Source organism: Diaphorina citri, unplaced genomic scaffold, assembly GCF_000475195.1.
Source record: "Diaphorina citri unplaced genomic scaffold, Diaci psyllid genome assembly version 1.1 scaffold686, whole genome shotgun sequence".
Classification (NCBI taxonomy): Eukaryota; Metazoa; Arthropoda; class Insecta; order Hemiptera; family Psyllidae; genus Diaphorina; species Diaphorina citri.
The window spans coordinates 86,621-108,248 of NW_007378119.1; the positions used below are offsets into that span (position 1 = coordinate 86,621).

At 39.9% G+C, this 21,628-nt stretch overlaps 2 protein-coding genes across 3 annotated transcripts in view; one reads left to right on the plus strand and one right to left on the minus strand.

Annotated features, from left to right (window-relative positions):
- LOC103511207 overlaps positions 1–10,910 on the minus strand; it is an 18,938-nt gene extending 8,028 nt beyond the window's left edge. Inside the window, exons 1-11 of the mRNA XM_017444890.2 lie at positions 10,726–10,910; positions 10,118–10,453; positions 9,524–9,859; positions 9,116–9,290; positions 8,765–8,961; positions 7,448–7,768; positions 6,715–6,939; positions 6,109–6,267; positions 5,371–5,529; positions 4,442–4,699; positions 3,760–3,992 (exon numbers count right to left, since the gene is read on the minus strand). Of these exons, the coding sequence (XP_017300379.1) occupies positions 3,760–3,992; positions 4,442–4,699; positions 5,371–5,529; positions 6,109–6,267; positions 6,715–6,939; positions 7,448–7,768; positions 8,765–8,961; positions 9,116–9,290; positions 9,524–9,859; positions 10,118–10,424 (2,370 nt within the window). The 5' untranslated portion in view covers positions 10,425–10,453; positions 10,726–10,910. The remainder of the gene's footprint in view (positions 1–3,759; positions 3,993–4,441; positions 4,700–5,370; positions 5,530–6,108; positions 6,268–6,714; positions 6,940–7,447; positions 7,769–8,764; positions 8,962–9,115; positions 9,291–9,523; positions 9,860–10,117; positions 10,454–10,725) is intronic.
- A 203-nt stretch (positions 10,911–11,113) lies between these two features.
- Positions 11,114–19,363, plus strand: LOC103511191 (cyclin-dependent kinase 11B). Of its 2 annotated transcripts, XM_026825039.1 has the most exons (13): positions 11,114–11,372; positions 12,064–12,181; positions 12,551–12,814; positions 13,240–13,447; positions 14,247–14,531; positions 14,980–15,174; positions 15,529–15,666; positions 16,186–16,374; positions 16,581–16,810; positions 17,294–17,584; positions 17,904–18,077; positions 18,769–18,888; positions 19,254–19,363. In XM_026825039.1, exons 1-12 carry the CDS (start codon positions 11,311–11,313, stop codon positions 18,847–18,849), a joined length of 2,235 nt encoding a protein of 744 aa, XP_026680840.1. In that variant the 5' UTR covers positions 11,114–11,310; the 3' UTR covers positions 18,850–18,888; positions 19,254–19,363. The 2 variants fall into 2 exon arrangements, with proteins under 2 accessions (XP_026680840.1, XP_008474130.1); XM_008475908.3 differs by lacking the exon at positions 19,254–19,363 and having other exon boundaries at positions 18,769–18,976.
- Positions 19,364–21,628: the final 2,265 nt, after the last annotated feature.

Consider the following 21,628-nt stretch of genomic DNA (forward strand, 5'->3'; position numbering starts at 1 on the left):
ACTTTCATTACTAGTATAGCTCGCTATACTGTATTAAAAGAAAAGAAAAAACATTTTATGGGATACATTTTGTACATCACAATTATAACTTGATTGAATGGAAAATTCATACTACCAAAATGAGACTAAAAAGCCTCATTCGCAGAATAAACAAGGTCTTAGACCATCCACTCACTATCAGGTAGACCTGATCAGGTCCACCTGATAGTGTGTGTGTGTGTGTGCTCATCAGGTAGACCTGACAGGCGAAAATTTTCAGCTGTATCTGTCAGGTTTACTTGATGGTGTGTGTGCTTTATCGGGTAGACCTGACTGGCAGACTTGATCAGGTCTACCCGATTGTAAGTGGCTAGCTTTACCTTTTTCATTCTCTTTGTTCCTCAGGCTCAGCGAATCATCGTGGAATGTGCATGGTGCAGGGTGAAGAAATACAATTTCGACATGATAGTAGAGAATGTTAACAGCTCTACCGCTGGTCAAACTTACCTTTGCTCTATGAACTGTCTGACTTACTTCTCTGCCTCGGCCAGTAATCAGTCCTTGATGTATAAAAAGTAAGTACCTATACATTTGAACAGTAAGGCTGGCTATTTGTGAGACTTGTTTACCCTAATGGAACAGGACTGAACCAAAGTCTCATGTTTTATTTTTACTGTTCGTGGGACTACAATTCTCAGTCATGTGGGCAGAACCTTAACTTTTTTCAAGCGTAACTTTGTACGTTACATCTTTGAGCGTTACATCTAAGGTGTTATTGTGTGACTAACAAACGTGCAGAGAAAAACTCATCGAGTTCAATAATTTTCCATGTTTCAGGGCTCAACAGTTGAAAACAGTCGTGCCTCCATGTCGTTCCAAGAAGAACTAATTGACTTGGAGCAGCGAAAATCGACAGGCCCTCACGACGCCAATAAAATCGATCCGGACCTTTCAAAAATCGATAGCAGCCTTTTGAAACAGAAGTACGATTTTGTCCTTCTGAACAATTCGAACCCATCTTCACACGATAAACAGGGTAAGTGAGGTAAAATTTGTACTCGATTTTCGATTGCAAATATTTCAACGGGTTACTTTCTGGAGTTCTCGTGTTGACCCAGCACCTAAATGGGAAGTATTGTGTACTACGACATTCCCCCCTTTGTTTGATAATTCAATTACATGACAATAATGCGACAGTTTCTACAGGGGTTTTAAACACTTTAAAAATACAAAAGTAACATACCCTCATAATGGTCGGGTCCACGGAGCTGATAGCCCCGTATGTTAGAATGAGTTGGATAATCAATCAAACCTTGCCCAGATGGTCACTCATCCGGTTACCAACCATGCGCAACGTTGCTCAACTTCAGTGAACCATGGGGAACTGGCACCTTAGTACTATCCTAAACAGATAAGGTTTGTTCTCGGAACGGCTGGCTTTTTCCTATCCTGTCTTCCTCTTTCGGGACGATAAGACCCCAATTACAGTTCCCTCTATCAAACCTCTTTTCAAAGCACTATCGCCGCTGGCTATATTTTTCAACTTAGTCTAATAGATAGAGAATTTTAACAATGGCTTACCTTGCAATAATTAGGGTAAACGATTTTTTTTTCATAGGACTCTCGAGGTCTCGACTTTAGTATTACACTTCCCCCACCATACCTAACGATTCTATATATATATATAAAAAAATAGTTTACCTTAATTATTGCAAAGTGGACCTCCTCTATCTATTAGACTAACTAAAAAAATTGTGTTTCTTTTATTCCAGGTGTGTAGGTTCACACTGGACCTCGCCCGTCTGTTTATATCCCTCATCATTCTATCCTGTCTACTCATCGTAGCACTTATTCTCTATCAGGAACTGGGGCGCCGTCATTGCCCCTCCTGCTCTCAGCTGCTTACCTTCTTCGGTGACCTGTTGGCCACTAAGCTCGAACATTTTGACGGACCCCCGCCCATATAGAGGTATTTAATTACATAGTAGGTTTATTCTAAGAGGGAATTTGCCCATATAGAGGGATTTAATTACAGAGTAGGTTTAAGAGGGGCTTTGTTTTCTAGGGTGTACATAAATTGTTTTGACGGGCTTTGCCCTAGGGAATTTGCCCATGTAGAGGAATTTAATTACAGAGTATGTTTAGAGGCGCTTTGTTTTCTAGGGTGTTTATAAAATGTTTTGGCGGGCTTTGGCCATGTAGAGTGATTTAATTACACAGTAGGTTTAAGAGGGGTCCTGTTTTCTAGAGCATTGTTTATTTATAATATATTTGGACGGACCTTTGTTCATATAGAGAAATTTGATTACAGAGTAGGTTTATTATGGGCTGCTTTGAAAGGTTTATAAAATATTTTGACGGACTTAGGCCCAAATAGGATAGTGGATTTGTTTATAGAGTATCTAGGTTTATTCATAAAGCGAATCTGGATCCCTCAATGCTCTGATTACAGAGAGAGTTTATTCAGAGTGTTTTGTCATTTTGTACCAAGTTTTGATGTAATGGTTTCCTATGAAATATTACATGTCTATTGCGAAGTACGAAATGTGACCGAAGTTCTTGATTTTGTTTATTTAATAAATACCTCAATTTGTTGAAAAAAAAAAAAAAAAAAAAAAAAGATTGTTGAAAAATATTGATCATCCCTAACTAAAGACTAGGATGATTGCTTTAAGCTGACATTTGGTTTTGGATACAAATTTTACGAGTGGATGCCTTTCGCACTCAATCTTTGCTACTTCTTTAGCAAGGGAAATTCAGGCTCTTATACTATCTGTTTAAAGTCCCCCAACCAGACTAAACTGGTCTACTCCCTGTTTAACGTCCCCCAGCCAGACAAATGTAGATAAAAAAACCCTCACCAAGCAAATTGGCTATCGTTTGGAATGTGAGCCGCTGTTTGACGCACGTCTCAATCACGTTCACCTCCCACGGTGTAAACGGGCCCTTCTTTATCACGCGTGTATCCTGCGTCATCGTGTTCTTCAGGCTTTTCAGCCGCTGTCGAATTTGATCCATACTGCGGGTCCGAAGGCGAAACGCTAGAGGCATGAGTGAAAAGTTCTTGAACATGGTGTGCTTGTGTTTAGAGATGTAGTCGAGCAGGATAGCGTCTTCCTTGTGAGTCCAGGTCGACGGCGTGGGGTTGAATCGCAACTGATAGTGCGTGAAACATTGGAATCCTGGAAGATTTTATTATTCCACGAAATGAAATTATTGAACAAAGAGAAAATATTTAAAAGGATTAACTACTTAACTGAGTATTAGCACACTTGTCTACAAAATAATGGTTGTTTCCGACAATTTTGGTGCATCATTCTGTTGTTCAATTGACCAACCAAAACTTTTTGAACTAAAGCCGTATTTTATTACGTGACTTTTTTTTCGAGTCATCATACGAAATCTCTCTTTGGACTGGCAGCGGGTGTGGTGGGGCCATTACGCCAAACGAGTCCAAAGAAACATTTAGCATGATGACTAAAAAAAAGTCACATAAAATACGGCTTAACCAACCATTACAATTTGTCAATCCAGTTGTTGAATCAACCAACCAATGCAACTCGGATAATTCTCGCATGGCGGTTCTTGCTTCTGTTTGATCGGTTTGACCAGAAGGTGACTAGCAGTGAACAGGTTCTGTAATCTGGTTTGGAACCGGTCCATAGCAGCTTCTCCGGCTGGGGTGATGGGACCAACGTCGGTCTCAGAGTAGTCCATGAATACGTCCTCTGTGTTGACGATGTTCGCCTGAAAGCCCGATGAAATCATTGATATGAATTGTGTCTTGTATTTTTCAAATGCCTTGAGTGTCGTGGTGGACACAGGGAAAAAGTACTTGGCTGTCGATCCCGGCGTGGACTCGCCCTGGACAATGTCATTGCGTGTGGTCGCGCCGTTATTGTTGAGTACAATCCGTGCCTGGGTTTGTTTGCTACGTATGGGTTCATACACTACATTGGACTTGTAGAAGTTGAAATCCGAGTCCAGCATCGAGTGAATAGAATACCGGTTGCCTGAGAGATAATGGGATTATTGTTAATTACGATCCGCCCCTGTTTGGGTCTGGCTGGGGGGACTTGAAGCAATCACCTTAGTTGGGGCTGATTGGGAGGCTGACAAAAAACGCCGACCCCGTCTGTACACGGGAAAAGAAGAAGACGTCCTGTTTATTAGTATTATGTTCAGGCGGTCTCTTCTTGAACCCTTGTGTGCCGCGGCCATTATTGTTTAGGAATATTGCACTGATCCTTCCCTATTTACTTGACTAAAAAAAAAGTGCGACATGAATGCTCGAAACAAATGTTTCATTCCGCTTAGTTTGTGGGTCGATGTATGAAACCTCTCCACTACTTTTTATCTCTAAATCTCTCGTTCTGCCCTAATACCCTTTATACTTTTTGTTTTCATACCCCTTTTTTCTAAGGTTGGTAAGAAAAGGGGGCAAAATGCAAAATCTCCTTACTCAAAGACCAAGACGGCAGATTCAAATCCAAATCCTCCGCTCGATTAGTGTCGACTCCCTCATCTTCTGAGCGCAGACTTAGGCTACGAGTTCGCTCCAAGTCCAGCATCTTGGCTCGATACCACTCAATCACATGGGGATATTCCGCCAAGTTCCAATAGGGGGAAACGTCTGATCGAGTGACCAGGGGTCGTTGTCGGAGCAGCTCCGGGTCTGGTTTGACCTGGAGGTAGTTGGTCATGGCTAGGAGAGCATCACCTGGAAGAGAAATGAATGTTTAAACTGTTGAGATAAAGGGATAAACTGTTGAGATAAAGGGACTACATGTGTTAAACATACTTAAATGCTTGTCACAAATATCGTTCCCCAATTATTACACCTAGATAAATTTCATGACTTGACTTGGACTCGAACCAAGTCCTCCAGATCCAAAGTCCAACGCGTTAACAGATGCACCACTGAGATTCGTTTCTGGAAGAAAAAGGTTTATTATTTACAGATGTTTAACGTCGCTGGCTTCGCTTAACGAGAGGGCTTTTCCCGTCTGAACACGGGAAAAGGCGAAGAAGTCCTCCAGATCCAAAGTCCAACGCGTTAACAGATGCACCACTGAGATTCTGGAAGAAAGGTTTATTATTTACAGATGTTTAACGTCGCTGGCTTCGCTTAACGAGAGGGCTTTTCCCGTCTGAACACGGGAAAAGGCGAAGAAAAAGAAGAAGGAGGCTAGCATAGTTAGCTTGGTTGGTAGCGCGTCTGCCTTGTCAGCGCTAGGCCGCGGGTTCAAGGTTCGTTCTCGGAACGGCTGGCTTTCTCCTATCCTGTCTTCCTTCTCTCTTCGATTTCAGGACGATAAGACCCTAGCAGTTAGAGTTCCCTCTATCAAACCTCTTAAAAAAAAAAAAAAAAAAAAAAAGTTCTGTGGTTACCTTTGAAGTTTCTCTCCAGAGCATCTTCCTTGATGGCACGACTGGTGCACTGAGGTACTAGACGGGCATAGTCAAAATAATCCTGGATGAGTTGATCTGCTGGTGAATTGCTGTGGAAAACGCTGTAGCTTCTTTTGGGTTTCCTTTGATACTTGAGAACTGAAAGAAAGAAGAAAAAAAAAAAAAAAAAAAATCAAGACGGTTAATTCATGAAATAATAAAAATTAGTGGTTGGGTGGAAGAATAAAAAAAATAATAATAGAAATAGTAGTTGGGTAGAAGAGCTCCTCCAAAAGAACCCTCCCAATAAAAGCCAGAAAAAAAGTATGATAAATTAATAAAGTCAGGAAAGATGGATATAAAAAATAAATCATAGTCCTTCGCGAACTCTTATTATTATTATCATTATTATTATTATTTTAAGATCATACCTTGGAACCACTTTCGCATTACTTCAAAGCACATTTATCCATGCCAGCCTATCCAGGAACGGAAAAACCAATTTTTTACGTTCTTGGGTTGGCAATAGGCATAGCATAGATGTTAAAGAATGTGTCTTGAAGTAATGAGAAAGCGGTTCCAAGGTATCTACAATCTTAAATGACAGACAGACGACACCGAAGCGAATACAATAGTCCGTCCCTTATACCTTTTTATTACTATTGTAATAATAAAGGAAGAGGGACTAAAAATTAAAGAAAAAAATAGATGTAAAGGAATGTGCCTGCGCTAACTTACTTCTTCGTTTGGCAGGTTTCCGAGATTTGCCTTGAGTCAGCAAATCTAGCATGGTGTCCAACTGTTCTCTCCCTTCAGCACCATAAGGCTTTGAGTCCGCAACTGGATCAGCAGAGCTTGTAACCTCTTCCTTTTTTAGTACGCCCAGAATATGTATGCCTACAAAGTAAAATAGGATATATGTACCTTGTTTATACTGCCAGCATAGGACTGAAAAGTCCCTTTACTCCCGCACTCTAAACAAGGTCTTATGTATTTGATTGGTAATAAATTACATATAACATTATTTCCACAGAGATGAAACAAAGTCCCAACATCATTTCCACTATTTTTCGAGTCAACAGCAATTGGGTTAGCAGAGTTTGTCTCCTTTTTTGACGTTTAACTTTACACCCGGAATATGTGTTTCTAGAAGATCAATTAAAACCCGTTTTTATTTTTTAAAATTTAAATTACATTTCTCATTTCGATGTGATGTGAAGCCATATTTTATTATGTGACTTTTTTTGAGTCATCATGCGAAATTTCTCTTTGGACTAGTTTGGCACCAAAAAAGTCACATAGTAAAATAAGGCTAACTATTCACAACAGATTTTTTCCTTTTACCTTTGTCAACATTGGCGCGCATATTGTTGTAGCGATGTCTGCACTGGGTCCGATCCCGGGTCTTCATTTTCTTCGCTATGAACGACCACGACTTGATCCCGTACTTGAGGCACAGGTTCATCAGCTTCCGATCTTCCTCCAGTGTAAACACGCCCTTCCTCTTTTTTTCCACCTGGACATATTTGCGTGCCATCTTGTCCCGGATTTGCACCGCAGTGCGGTTTCCTAAAACAGTCCAGATTAAAATATGTTTAATTATGAAAAATATGTACCCATTAAAATGTCAATAAAATTACAATTACAAAAATAACATAGGAGAGATTTTTTTCCCCACACTGTATGAATTTCTGGCTGGGGAGTAGACCAGCGAAGATGCTGTAAGGCGTTGTCGAACGGAGAGTAATTTGTAGAAAAAAATCATGAAAATAAAAATTAAGTAAGTAGATAAATTGTCTTCTTCTTTGTCTCCGCCTTTTCCCGTGTACAGACGGGGTCGGCGTTTTTCGTCAGCCTCTCAATCAGCCCTGACTAGGATGATTGCTTTAAGCTGACATTTGGTTTTGGATACAAATTTTACGAGTGGATGCCTTTCGCACTCAATCTTTGCTACTTCTTTAGCAAGGGAAATTCAGGCTCTTATACTATCTGTTTAAAGTCCCCCAACCAGACTAAACTGGTCTACTCCCTGTTTAACGTCCCCCAGCCAGACAAATGTAGATAAAAAAACCCTCACCAAGCAAATTGGCTATCGTTTGGAATGTGAGCCGCTGTTTGACGCACGTCTCAATCACGTTCACCTCCCACGGTGTAAACGGGCCCTTCTTTATCACGCGTGTATCCTGCGTCATCGTGTTCTTCAGGCTTTTCAGCCGCTGTCGAATTTGATCCATACTGCGGGTCCGAAGGCGAAACGCTAGAGGCATGAGTGAAAAGTTCTTGAACATGGTGTGCTTGTGTTTAGAGATGTAGTCGAGCAGGATAGCGTCTTCCTTGTGAGTCCAGGTCGACGGCGTGGGGTTGAATCGCAACTGATAGTGCGTGAAACATTGGAATCCTGGAAGATTTTATTATTATTAAAAATCGAGATAAAAATGCTACTTAACAACGAGAAAAAGGAATTTGCAGAGTACCCTAGTCTAGTTACTAGACACAATAGAATAGAATATACGAGTACCTCATTTATACTGCTATGAGACTGAAAAGTCCCTTTACCCCCGAGATTTTATTATTAAAAATCGAGATAAAAATTCTACTTAACAACGAGAAAAAGGAAGTTGCAGAGTCCCCTAGTCTAGTTACTAGACACAATAGAATAGAATATACGAGTACCTCATTTATACTGCTATGAGACTGAAAAGTCCCTTTACCCCCGTAGTCTAAACAAGGTTTTATATCTTTGATTGGTAATACAGTTTTTGTTTGTTGCTCATGCTCTTTGCTGGAGCGGAGAATGAAGAAAAAGATATGCCTAATGGATAATGTTCGTTCTCGGAACGGCTGGCTTCCTCCTATCCTGTCTTCCTTCTCTATTCGCTTTCGGGACGATAAATCGTTAGCAGTTACAGTTCCCTCTGTCAAACCTCTGTAAAAAAAAAATAAATACTTAATAATCCTAATTTTAAGTAGTTCTACCTTTTATTTTCCTTTTTTGGGGGAAAAGTGTTGATTTCTAACCTCTTCTAACTTCCTTGCAGAGTCCGAGTTTGGTGGAAATTATGTCTGATGTCCTTCTCCTGTGATCGGCCTGTACCTACCATACCTTCCTATATTTTTTTTATTATATCAATGGTTTTCATGATTGAACTTTTTACCTGTAAGCTCTTTCTTTAAGATGTTGTTTTCAATCAGCCTTTTGATAGAGGTAAGCAGGGCCGTGGAGAGAAGAACATTTCGATTTTGGACTTAGAAAAATTTTAAAAAAAAAAAAAAAAAAGTTCAATTTTTGGACGGTGTTTAATGATCTGTTCAAGTGTTAAATTTACCAATTTCCTTGAAAAATGAACTTGGATCTCCCATGTAAACCACAAGTGCCTTCCCCTTCAGATCTTACCGGATCTTCCTGTGCCCAACTGCTGGGCAATGGTATCCCAATCCTTATTATGGTTCTTCAGAGCTAGTTGAACCAACCGCTTGTCTTCATCCTGGGACCAGGATTTCTGATTGATGCTAGGAGCGAGACACAGGTTCCACATGTGACGACAATCCTCCCCCGTCTTGTCACTCATCTCATCCCTCTCCCGGCCCAGCCTGAAAGAGTAAAGAGTGAGTGAATTATAATCAACTACTAGTACATGTGTGTTTTTTTTTTTCTTTTCTTCAATACACTTTGAAACTTTTTTTTTTTTCAATACACATAACTTGTGCAAAACGCAAAGTTCTTTGGGAACGTGTGCCTCCTTACTTTGTAGCTATTTGATCCCAGTCCAGATTCATGTCTTTGGCATATCGTGGAATTTCCTCTGCTGGTAGCTTGGACAAAACATCCAATTCCTTCTGAAGATGCAAAACCTTTGGAGCATTTCCTTGAGATTTGGCTTGTGACAACACTTCCACTTTCTTCTCCAAGATTTGTCGTGCTGCAAAGAGAAGAGATGCAAAATAATTAAAGTTTTTCTGTCTATTTTTTATTTTACATTAAATAAACAATATAACAAATGAAAAGGGGGGGGGGATTCATCACCTCCACCAGTGGTGAAACACAAAAAGGCAAAACTCCCTAAAAACCATTCTCATTAATAAAATCATTATCATAGTATTTACTACCAATTGCCACAACACTAGCTTCTCCTCTTTAAAAAAAAGTACTTACAGACAATTTTCTTGAGTTTCTCCATTTGAAGAAAGTTCCACTTTCGTGCCTGTGGAATATATATGGGTCCCACATTCATGATATCAATCTTCATTTTGTCACTATTGTTTGGACAAGGGAACAGATTGTCATCTGTAAAATAATGTTGTCGGTAGGAGAAGAATCGACGCAGGCCGGTTGTCACCTTTTCATTACACTGAGTTTGAAAATTTCTCAGCTGGTTTTCCACTGTTGCAAGTTTTTCCAGAAGTTTAGCACGGAATTGTTGTGCATCATTGAGCAGGGTGTTGTTCTTCTGTATGAGCAGATAGTAGTGTCGCTTGTTCACCTTGGGACCTGGAAGATGTTTTGAAAATATCATTTTTTTTTCATCATGTAATATGTCATTGTATTTTGTCTATTACCTGTATTGTATGAAAAAAAAAAGTGGCTGGATGAGAAGAAGAAACAATTGTTTCTAAGGATCATGAAATACAAGATTATCCATTTAAACTTGCCAAATTTGGCTCTGTGAAATAGTACCAGTGTAGATAAAAAGTCATTAGGCATTTAAAAATGGGAAAAATAAATAGAGCCTCTACTGGTTTACATTACCTAAATATTCTTTCAATGAAACAATATCGGTGGCTTCAGTATTGAAAACACTCTTGTCATCATCCTCTTGTCTATTTGGATGCAGAATAGCATCAACCTTCTCTTTCAACACATAGCAGTCCACTTGTTCATTGACTTCTACATACTCATTGTTGGGCATCTCATCAAGATTGTTGATGCACATCATACTGTTAATGAAGTGCTCATTTTCTTTGTACAACTTGTCCACCTGACATTCAATGGTATCATTGTCATCAATCGGAATAATGTTTGGTTCCATTTTGAGAGGTGTTTGTTCTGGCTCCATTTTAATTTGCTTTAGGACCTGAAAATTTCCTGAAATTCAGAAACCTTTGTGTTAACCTAGAGGTGATTATAAAAGTGGTGTTCCTGTTTGCTGGCCCAGTTAGAGTGGAGGGTATTGCACTTGCCTTGAAAGTGCTAGGTTGTGGGTTTGTTGATTCCCGCTCAGGAAAACTTAATTCTAATCAAATAAAGTTTCCTTTCGAAACAGCTGTCTTTCTCCTATTCTATCCTCTGGATGATAAAACATAGTGAATAAGAGAATAATGTTTTACCCAATCTGAAATTTATCAAAATTTCATTACCTATTTTGAATGAATTCTTCTTGCAGAGTAGTCGTATTTTTGGCAGTTTTCGGGACTTTGAGCATTTGGCTGGATTTATGGTATAGGGTTTCTTGAATTTCACTAGTTTTGCCTAGTTTTAACTTCTTTTTGGCACACTTCTTTAGCTTTGCTTTTGCTTTTTGCTGACTGCTACTGCTGTAGTGCTGTACTGCTAACTTTTTGTCTATGTCTAACATTTTTTGAAATTACCCGCCACGATCGACAAACTCCTTGAAATAGGATTCGTTTACATGATCTTTTTTTAAATTTGGCTTCACTTTTAACATAATAGCCACGGATTTTATCCTCCTTGTAGAGCACAGAGAAAAATGTTTTTGTTTTTTTAAAAAAACAGAAAAGTGGAAAACCCCGGAAAATCTATTTTGGAAAAATTACTGGAAAAGTTAAGGATTAAGGAGAGTGTTTCCGTAATAAAGTTAATTTTACCTACCTCTTCTTTTGTAGACCATGTACCTAAGCAACTGAGTGTGAATGTGAAGTCTGAACCGAAGCAGTCTAGTTCCCAAAAGTACCCTGCATCCATGGTACCAGAAATTTTCCAGAATGAGTGTAGATAATGGATTTGAAAGAAAGGTTGAGCTTGTTCAGGAAGGATCTCCATTCAGGTATGGGAAGACCAGCGACTATATTCAAGGGCAGAGGAGATAACTCCTCTTTGTACTGAAATGTTACTTGATAGTTGAGAGACATTGGACATTCTGATTCCCCCAGTTTTCTCATAACAGGATGAAATTGATGGTAGGACTGGTTAGTTTTTTGTTAAAAAGAGGACAAAACCCCCTTTACCAAAAACCTTAGCAGTTATGCATCGTGTGTCTGCAAAGACACAAAACGTCCCAATCTGATTTTTTTTTTTTTTTTCAAAGGTTTTTTGATAGAGGGAACTGTAAATCCTAAGGTCTTATCATCCTAAAATCTAAAGGTAGACACTCTACCCTCCAAGCTAACAGGGCTGGCTAGTCCAAATTTGAACAAATCTAAAGTAGATGAGACAAATATACTTGAGATTATCAACAAGAAGGTGTTTCACTAAGCTACATAAACACTTTATAATTTGGTTAATGAGTAGGTATTGCTAACCTTCCACATTTTTCATGGTGGTAGTGGTGGGAAATAGGGAAATGTCATTGTACCATTTCCCACCATTAGGTACAACCTGAAAATCGAGAAAGGAAAACACATACAACTTTAATTTGCACATTGGAATTTTATCAAATGATTCTATTTTAGATACATTTTTGAATATTAGCTTTAGGTACCTAACTAATTGAAGATTGAACTTTACTGTTTTTCCAGTATGTCTGATGAGGACACTCCAGATTCTCTAGAGATTAAGCCACCTCAAGCCTCAACTCAGCTTCACAAATCTCACCACAGAAGTCACAAAGACAAACACTCTTCTCACCGAACTCATGTAAGTTTCAAAGCATAGTATAAGCAGGGATATCTTGTTTATCACACTGAGATGAGAGTGAAACTGAAAAGTCTCTTTACCCTCAGTGTGTGGCCACAACAGTGACCATTGACCCTCCACTATCACAGGAAAAATAATTAGTTTACTTCGCAATTTTCTGTGAAGGTTGGTACTATGGTCAAGGCTTTGTTGAGTTAAAAATAGAATAAGTTGTTAAAAATAAAATAAAACAACAAATATATTTTTTCTTTGATTTTTTTACCCATGAAATATTCTCATTATACAATGCTGTACAGAAAAATGTATGAAATGTCAAATAAATTTTACAATTACAGTATATTTAAAATGTGACATTATATTTCTTCACAGGGTAGCAGCAGTAGCAGTCAGCAGGACAAGTCAAGTAGTCAGCACAAGTCACATCATAGGTCTCGCCACCGTGATGAGAGAGACAGGAGACATCATCATAAGGAGAAAGAGAGGGATCGGAACAAATCAGACCAGAGTGATGGTGGACACAAGAGTCATCGAAGGAGAGATGAGGATAGGAAACATCGGGATGAAAGGAAAGCTCGTGAGGCACAGAAAAGCAAAGAGTATACAGCTCGAGAGATTGATGAGTTGAAAGCAAAGGTGAGTTTTTGCCATTTTTTTATATGTCTCATCATATGTATTAAACTGTTAGTATAATGGAACAACTTGTTCTAAGCTGGCAGACTAAATAAAGCCCTACTTACTTATACTTTTTGTAATTTTGGACTTTTTCAAACTAAGAAAATTAAGCCCCAGAATGATTGAATTTATTATCAGCTATGAAAGTTTCATTGCCATGTTTATAACATACCAACAAAACATTTGGTCTTACATTAAACTTGTCTGTCATGTTATACCATGCACATTCCATAAGTCTGCTCTGTTTGGTTAAGTTAGTTAGAAAAGTTTGACTTTTTTTTTAATGCAATTCTTTTAATTAAACTGAGGATTTTATCTTCTTTTGCACATTTAGTATCTTGTTCTAAACCGACAGTCTAAATAAAACACTACTTAATTTATTTCAGGAGGCAGATTTGAGGGCCCGTCTCGAACGCAAGCGCTACTCTAATCCACTGAGGGAGAAGGAGAAAATAGAACGAGAGCTGAGGAAGGAAAGATTACTGGAAGCGGAACGCGTGAAAGAAGCGTACAAGGAACGAGTGAAGGATGTAGAGCAGAAGAGGAAACGTTATCGAACCCGGTCTCGGTCTAGAAGTCCTATTAATAAAGCGAGTAAGTATTTGAACATAAGCTCTCGCTCTAGAAGTCGTATTAAACAAACAAGTAAGTATTTGAACGTTAGCTCTCAGTCTAGAAGTCGTATTATCAAAGCAAGTAAGTATTTGAACGTTAGCTCTCAGTCTAGAAGTCTTATTAACATAGCGAGTAAGTATTTGAACGTTAGCTACCGGTCTAGCCTATTAATAAAGCAAGCAGGGCCGTATCGAGGATTTTGGCGAGGGGGGTGGATGCTGCAAATTTTTGAAGTCTGGCCTAGAGTACAGGAGAAAAATGAAGCTCGAAGTGAGAGAGGGGAGTGGCCAGGCCCCCTCGATCCCAATTTTTTGGAGTCTGACGTACGGTAAAAGAGAAAAATGGAGCTTGAGTTAAATACGGCCCTGAATACATAGCTACCTTACAATAAAAGATTTCAGCATTAAAACAATTTTGGCCACATAGGTAAATCTTTTCACTCAATAATTTTGGCCATATATGTAGGTAAATCATAAAATCATGTTCCTTGGTAAGCACTTTTGTACTTTTCAGGAACTATTTATTTGTTATAAAATTATCAAAAATCTATTACATACATACATACATACATATCCTACATCGTTCCAGTTATGTACTGGGTCGATTAATGAAGCCTCGCCACCACCTCCTATCATTAACATCGTTCAGTTCCCTCGACATCTTCAGAACTTACATCTCTTTCTTCTATGTTTCGCACATCGAAGCGTTTACCCATTACAGTTAATTGCAAAAATCTATTCCACTGTTTAAATTAAGTCTTCGGATTTTTCCCCAACAGAAAACGAAATGGACGTGGACGAGGCCCATCAGCGCGGTGAGGACGATGGCGCTAGAACTCCCCCCGGTCCGGCGGCACCAGAGTCTCGCTCCCGACAAGATCTCGAAGCCGCGGGCCTCGTGGTTTTGACCGACGAGAGTCGCTCTCCTACGCCGCAGCGAGATGAGAAGCCCGGGACCGGGCAGGAAGAAGGAGAACTGGCGGGGTCGGCCGAGTCATCCGCGGGGAGTGAAGAGTCTAGCCAGGATGGGAGTGAAGACTCTAGCCAAGACTCGAGTAGTAGTGGTGAGTTTTTGTTTATTTTTAAAGGAACTTTTTTGCCAGCGGCGCGCTGCAAGGCGATAAAAAAACACTTTAAATAAAAGCCAGCAGCCTTGGCACATTGCATTGTACCAGTTTTCAATTGAAACAACGTGGCACGTGGTTGATATCCGAATGGGTGCTTTTTCGGCTCTGTGCTTGGAGTTCGGGGTGCACTCGGCCTCGTGAGGACAATTAAGTAGCTACTTTAATCGAATAGCAAAAAGTGGTGGCATTACCAGTGTAAAAAGTTGATTGTAATATGGAAATGGATTGCAAAAGGAAGCATTTAAATGGATTGCCAGGGAAGCATTTAGTAATGCTGTGTGATATCCACAAAATTTGTGAAGAAGCTCTCTGTTTTACCACAGAGAATTCATGATTTGATTTCACATTTTTTTTTCTTCTTTTCTTTCCTTTCCTTTCCGAACAGACGAAGAAGAAAACGACGAGAATGAAGACAAGGCGGACAAGAAGGAGAAGAAAGCCAAGAAGAGAAAGAAGGAAGATGCTAGTCCTAACGAGAGTGAGAGAGATGTGTCGCCTCATGTGATAATGGACCAGGATGTAGATATGGAGATAGAACTAGAGAAGGACACCCTTCCACCGTACCTGCCCGCAATTCAAGGTGAGTGTCCTATATTAAGTGTCTCTACTCTACGATCGATTCAACCAACGTTTGTAACTGCTAAGGTCTCATCTGCTTTTTTTAGAGAGGTTTGATAGAGGAAACTGTAACTGCTAACGTTTTATCGTTCCGAAAGCGACGAGAGAAGTAAGGCAGAATAGGAGAAAGCCAGCCGTTCCGAAAACGAACCTTATCTGTTTAGGATAAAATCCACCCCGGGTGGGAATCGAACCCGCGGCCCAGCACTTACAAGGCAGATGCTGTACCAACCAACCTAACTAGCTTGGCTCTCAAGAGTTTTATTATTACCATATTTTTGTATTTTTCCTACATCCCCTTCATATTATTTTGCAGGGTGTCGTAGTGTTGAGGAGTTCAAATGTTTGAATCGGATTGAGGAGGGAACCTATGGCGTTGTGTACAGAGCGAAGGACAAGCGAACCGATGAGATTGTGGCTCTCAAGCGACTCAAAATGGAGAAAGAAAAAGAAGGTAAGGAAGCGCCAGGTCATGGGTTTGATTCCCGCCCTTCGCGAACTTTCTCCGTTTCAATCTACGCATAAATAAATTAATAAAAGATGTTGTTGTTTGCAAATGTCGAGTTTTTTGACTACTAGGTCATTTTACCTCTGGCTTCCCAATATTTACCTACAGTGTCATTGCTGACTTCCAAGGCCGGACAGGAGTTAGGGTGAACTAAGTTCACCTAAAATAAAAGGTGTAAAAACAAACGAAATGCATATTAAAAATAATAATAGTGCTTGTTTTTACTGCTCGCATAGGACTGAAAAGTCCCTTTACTCCAGCAGTAGGCTACTACTATTATTGTGGTTAAATTCTCAAAATATATTGAGGATAAAATTCCATACCTCGGCTGGGATTGAACCCACGCCCTCCTGTTTACCAGGCGAGCGCCTTGACCACTACACCACCGAGGCATAATTGTCAAGTTAAAACTTCGAATTCCTTTCGTTCTCTCAATAATTGATTTTTTTTTTCTGTTAATTCCAGGCTTTCCCATCACATCTCTGCGGGAGATCAACACGCTACTCAAGGCGCAACATCCGAACATTGTCACCGTGCGAGAAATAGTCGTAGGAAGCAACATGGACAAGATATTCATTGTGATGGACTATGTAGAGCATGATATGAAGTCTCTCATGGAAACCATGCGATCCAAGAAACAAGTGTTCATTCCAGGTAAATAAGGCGTGTTTCCACTTGTCGCTCGGAAAAAAATCGTTCTCATTTAAATTTATTTTCCCACAGGGAAAAAAAAAAAAAAAAAAAAAAAAAAAATCTGATGAAACTCACGACATGTGGGAACGGGCTCGATTTTGACGATTTTCTTTTAAACTATTTTTTATTGTTTTTGGTACTGAATCGATTTTGACTTTTCTCTCCAGGTGAAGTGAAGTGTCTAATGCAGCAGCTACTGAACGCCGTCGCTCACCTCCATGACAACTGGATTTTGCATCGTGATCTCAAGACTTCCAACCTGCTCCTCTCGCATCGTGGCATCCTCAAAGTGGGAGACTTCGGTCTGGCTCGGGAATACGGGAGTCCGCTCAAACATTACACCCCCATCGTGGTTACCCTGTGGTACCGATCCCCGGAGCTTTTGCTGGGCTGTAAGGTGAGATATGGGGGTTTTTCGGGAGGAACAGCTTGTTAGCACTGTCCACAGTATTGCTTACCATTCTATGTTTTTGGATACTTAATTGTATCCAAAAAGCAATTAAGTATCCAAAATTCCAAAAACATATAACGGTAAGCAACAATGTCAAATGTCAATACTTAGGATGCCTCATATAAACTTTTTTTTATTTTTAGAATTTATTGGTTTTTTTTTTAAAAGATTGTACTCTTTACAACTTTCGCATTCCTTAAGGCACATTCTTTTACATCCATGCCTATCCAAGAACGGAAAATTGTTTAGAAAATTTCCGCCCTGGCCGGTATTCGATCCCAGCACCTCCGGGTTGAGAGTCAGTGCTCTTGACCACTCGGCCACAGAGGTGATTCTAATTGGTTGGTTGAAAAAATCTTTTTTCCCCCCTTTAAAGGGCTTTAACTCTACGGAAAAAATCTTACCAACTTATTCTCTCTTTGTTTGCAGGAGTACTCGACCCCGATCGACATGTGGTCGGTGGGCTGCATCTTCGCCGAGTTTCTCTGCATGGAGCCCCTGTTCACGGGCAAGTCTGATTTGGAGCAACTCTCCCGCATCTTCAAAACCATGGGCACCCCGAACGAGAAAATCTGGCCCGGGTTCTCCAAGCTGCCCGCCGTTCAGAAGATGACGTTCGCGGAGTATCCGAATGTCGGGGGCCTCAAGACGAAGGTCGCGGGTTCGATCCTCACCGAGCTCGGCTACGATCTGCTCTGCAAGTTTCTCACTTATGATCCGGTAAGACATATTATTATTATTATTATTATTTCTTTTTGTAATTTATTTATTTAAAGTGAATATAATACAGGCAATTGTCAAAATATTACATAATGGCAACACCCTATTACATTATAAACACTATGTAAAAATATAAATTAACAAAAGTGATGTTAAAGAAGAAGAAATTAAGAAAGAAAAATATATATATATTCTGTTCTTTTTTCTGTAGAGATAGTATTGAGAAGTCGTTTTACCATCTGGGTTTAAACAAACCATCTTGGTTCAAATATTTCCAGAGTCCCCTAGGCTGAGAGGATCTCTTGTTTGTTTGTTTCAGGTGACCCGGATTACTGCGGATGAAGCACTTCGCCATGACTATTTCAGTGAGAGTCCACTACCTATAGACCCGGCCATGTTCCCAACGTGGCCTGCTAAGAGTGAACTGGCCCATAAGAAGGCCGCAATGGCCTCGCCTAAACCACCCTCCGGAGGCCACAACTATAAACAACTGGTGAGTTTTTTTTCTGTTTGGTATAAAGATCGCCCCGGGCGGGAATCGAACTCGTGACCCAGCGAGTATGAGGCAGACGCTCTACGAAGGCAGTTCGCCTAAACCACCCTCCGGAGGCCACAACTATAAACAACTGGTGAGTTTTTTTTTCTGTTTGGTATAAAGATCGCCCCGGGCGGGAATCGAACTCGTGACCCAGCGAGTATGAGGCAGACGCTCTACGAAGGCAGCTTTTCTTAAAAAAAAAAAATATTTTCTGCCTTTAGGTGTCTTCTTCTTCTTCTTCTTCTTCTTCGCCTTTTCCCGTGTTCAGACGGGGTCGGCGTTTTTCGTCAGCCTCTCAATCAGCCTTAGCTAGGGTGATTGCTTTGGGCTGACCCTTTGCACTCAACCTTTGCTATTTCTTTAGCAAAGGGAATTCAGGCTGTTATACTCCTTGTTTAAAGTCTCTCAGCCAGACTAAGCTGGTCTACTCCCTGTTTAACGTCCCCCAGCTAGACTAAGCTGGTCTACTCCCTGTTTAACGTCCCCCAGCCAGACTAAGCTGGTCTACTCCCTGTTTAACGTCCCCCAGCCAGACTAAGCTGGTCTACTCCCTGTTTAACGTCCCCCAGCTAAACTAAGCCGGTCTACTCCCTGTTTAACGTCCCCCAGCTTTCTCTAACCACGTTATCATTTTGTCTAATTCCAGGAGGACAATGAGGAAGGATTTCACATGGGTATGATGGAGAGATCTCGTGCCCCAGTACCCGGCTTCAGTCTGAAATTCTGATAGTCAACTTGCGACCTCAGTGGTCAATACGGTCGCCTGGTAAGCGAGAGGGCGCGGGTTCCAATCCCAACCAAGGCGAGGCATAAAATGCTGACTTTTATTTTTGTAAAAAAAAAAAAAAAAAAAAGTTAAGAATGGTGTTTTAGGTCTTATCGTCCCGAAATCGAAGAGAGAAGGACCGAGTAGGAAAAATACAGCCGAAAAAGACCGGTATCGGGAATCAGGAGTAACAGCTTGTTAAAAAAGGACTGCCTCTTACTTTTTTTATATAATACGTAGACTCTTGAGTGGAAGGTAACCACTAGGCGAGGTTAACGTTGGAGGCGTTCTCTACCAACTAACCCTTAGAGCTCCATTAAGTGGTCAAATTCTCCATTATTAAGTGCACGCCCTCCTGTTTACAGGCGAACGTCTTGACCACTAGGCCACCGAAGCAAGATACCTAAGGATCTACTTACTTGAGGTTCAACAAATTTCCCATTGCCATCCGGGTTGATATAGGCAGAACTGGACACTATACAGGAACACAGGAAATGAGCACCCAATATAAACAGGATAATGTTAGCCTTCACCATCTGTTAACATAGAGGAGTAAATATTTATAGGTAGAAACATGCCCACTTGAACTTTTTTCCTTGAAAATATCAAGAAATTGGTTTATGATGGAAAAAAAAGCTAAAAATTTATTGGCCTTGCTCGGCGTAGCTTAACATAGGTGACGCTAAAACCGGTCTTAAATGATCGACTGAAGTGTTATCTGAAACTTTCTCGCTTTGAGTTCATAGGTCGTCGCGACAAATTTCAAGATCAGAGCTCATTTGTGTGAGAAAATGTGGAAAATTCTCGCTTTGAGTTACTTAACCTAGGTGACGCTAAAACCGGTCTTAAATTAACGACTGAAGTGTTATCTAAAACTTTCTCGCTTTGAGTTCATATGTCATCACGACAAATTTCGAGATCAGAGCTCATTTGTGTGAGAAAATGTGAAAAAAATCCCCCAAAAACCAGTTTTTTTTGGTTTTTTGGCTTTATGGTTTTCTAAACAAAATTTGCACCACCATTTTCGTGTTCCTGGTAAAAAGACCTTTAATTTGATATATAGGTCGACCAGGTTTGGATAAGTCCTTCTATGGGGACAGACAGACAGACAGGACGACAGAGTGACAGACACCGAAGCGAATACAATAGTCCGTCCCTTATACCTTTAAAAAAAAAAAAAAAAAGTTAAGAAATATTGGTGTTTTATCCCAGCCTGAGTGGGGCCCGAAAAAAATATGTTAAAAAATATTGGTGTTTCATTGCCTTTTTTTTTTATTTCATAACAATGAAACGTCTTCTATTTTGGACTTTACAGTCCTGTGCCACAGCATGCCCATCTCGTAGCATGTCAGAAGATTCTAAATAATTGACAGTTGTTGTTGTTGTAGCGGCTTTAGCCGAATGGTGATGGCAGAGTAAAGAGACGGTATCTTTTTTATCTGCCATACACTGGGGGTGATGGTCTCTAGCCATGTTTACTTGGCTCGTCCTGGACTGCAGTACCGCAGACAACCAATGATTAATGTTATTGTCAGAAGTTGACTATTAATTAATTTTCCGACGTGTTTCCCACTACTTTCCGACAATATCATCGCTCACTTCCATGGCAGGGCAATACATGAAGGACATCCATAACCACCTCAAATTGACGAGTGTAAAAAGTTCTCATTTGATCTGTAAATGCTGTACTTGTTACGTACAATAGTCGGTAATACAGTCATCTTGTATAGGTTTCTTGTTGACCCCATTCCCGAGTTTTAGAAAGTAATAAAAAAAACATGAACACATGTATATTTTTATGTAAAACACAATTTCTTTGTTTTATTTTCTATTTATTGAATTGTATTCAGTACAGATTTACCCTGATAAAGAGGACAGAAATCAGAGTGTAAAAATGTCGAGATTAAAATCGGAAATTTCAATAGAGATTTTTTTTTACTATCCTAAAAAGGAGACATTAGGCAGGTGATTCTAGAGTTCAAAGTATCTGCAAATGATTCATTTATCATTTAACCCCTGTCGGTCTAGAATTATCTATTTAATGACTCCTTTAGGGGTAGTTATAAAATTTCCAAACAAGCTATTAAATTGCTAAATATTTTCGCATCTTTTTAGGTTCTGGTTTCTGTAAACACCGAAATGCATGACAACATTGAAAACCGACCACAAATAGATCAACATAGCCCTAACATGAAACTGTAGACCTGAGGGTTTAGTCTCAACTAAGACTGATAAATCAAGAGGTAGACGGTTGTTGTGGTGATTAGGAAACGATTGGAGTTTTCAAAGGATATTAAGATTCAGAAGTTTAGCGAGAGCAAAAGATAAATGGTGGGGTTATTTGGAAAGAAATTAGAGATGGATAAAGAGTCAGTGAGTTGAAAAAGAACTACTCTTTTGTACTTGAAATCTATAACTCACTCTTCAACTCCCTATAGGTATATGAATATACTAGAGATGCGACTTTTGACTCATCTTTGAGATTGAATCCCAACTGAGCTACTCAGTAAAAGGAACTACTCTTTTTTTCAACTCGCTCTTTGACTCCCGACTCTTCTCTGATACTTTCTACGCAGGCCACATGCGCGGAATCGTGGTATATACCCCCCCCCCATCATACCGTCCGATTTGATCTTTGAATCCGGGCCTAAGGCAGGTGAAAAACAGAAAAGAAAAAGATAATAATAAAAGATTCAATTTGAATTCTAGACGCTACATTAAGCACTGATGGGGAATTAAA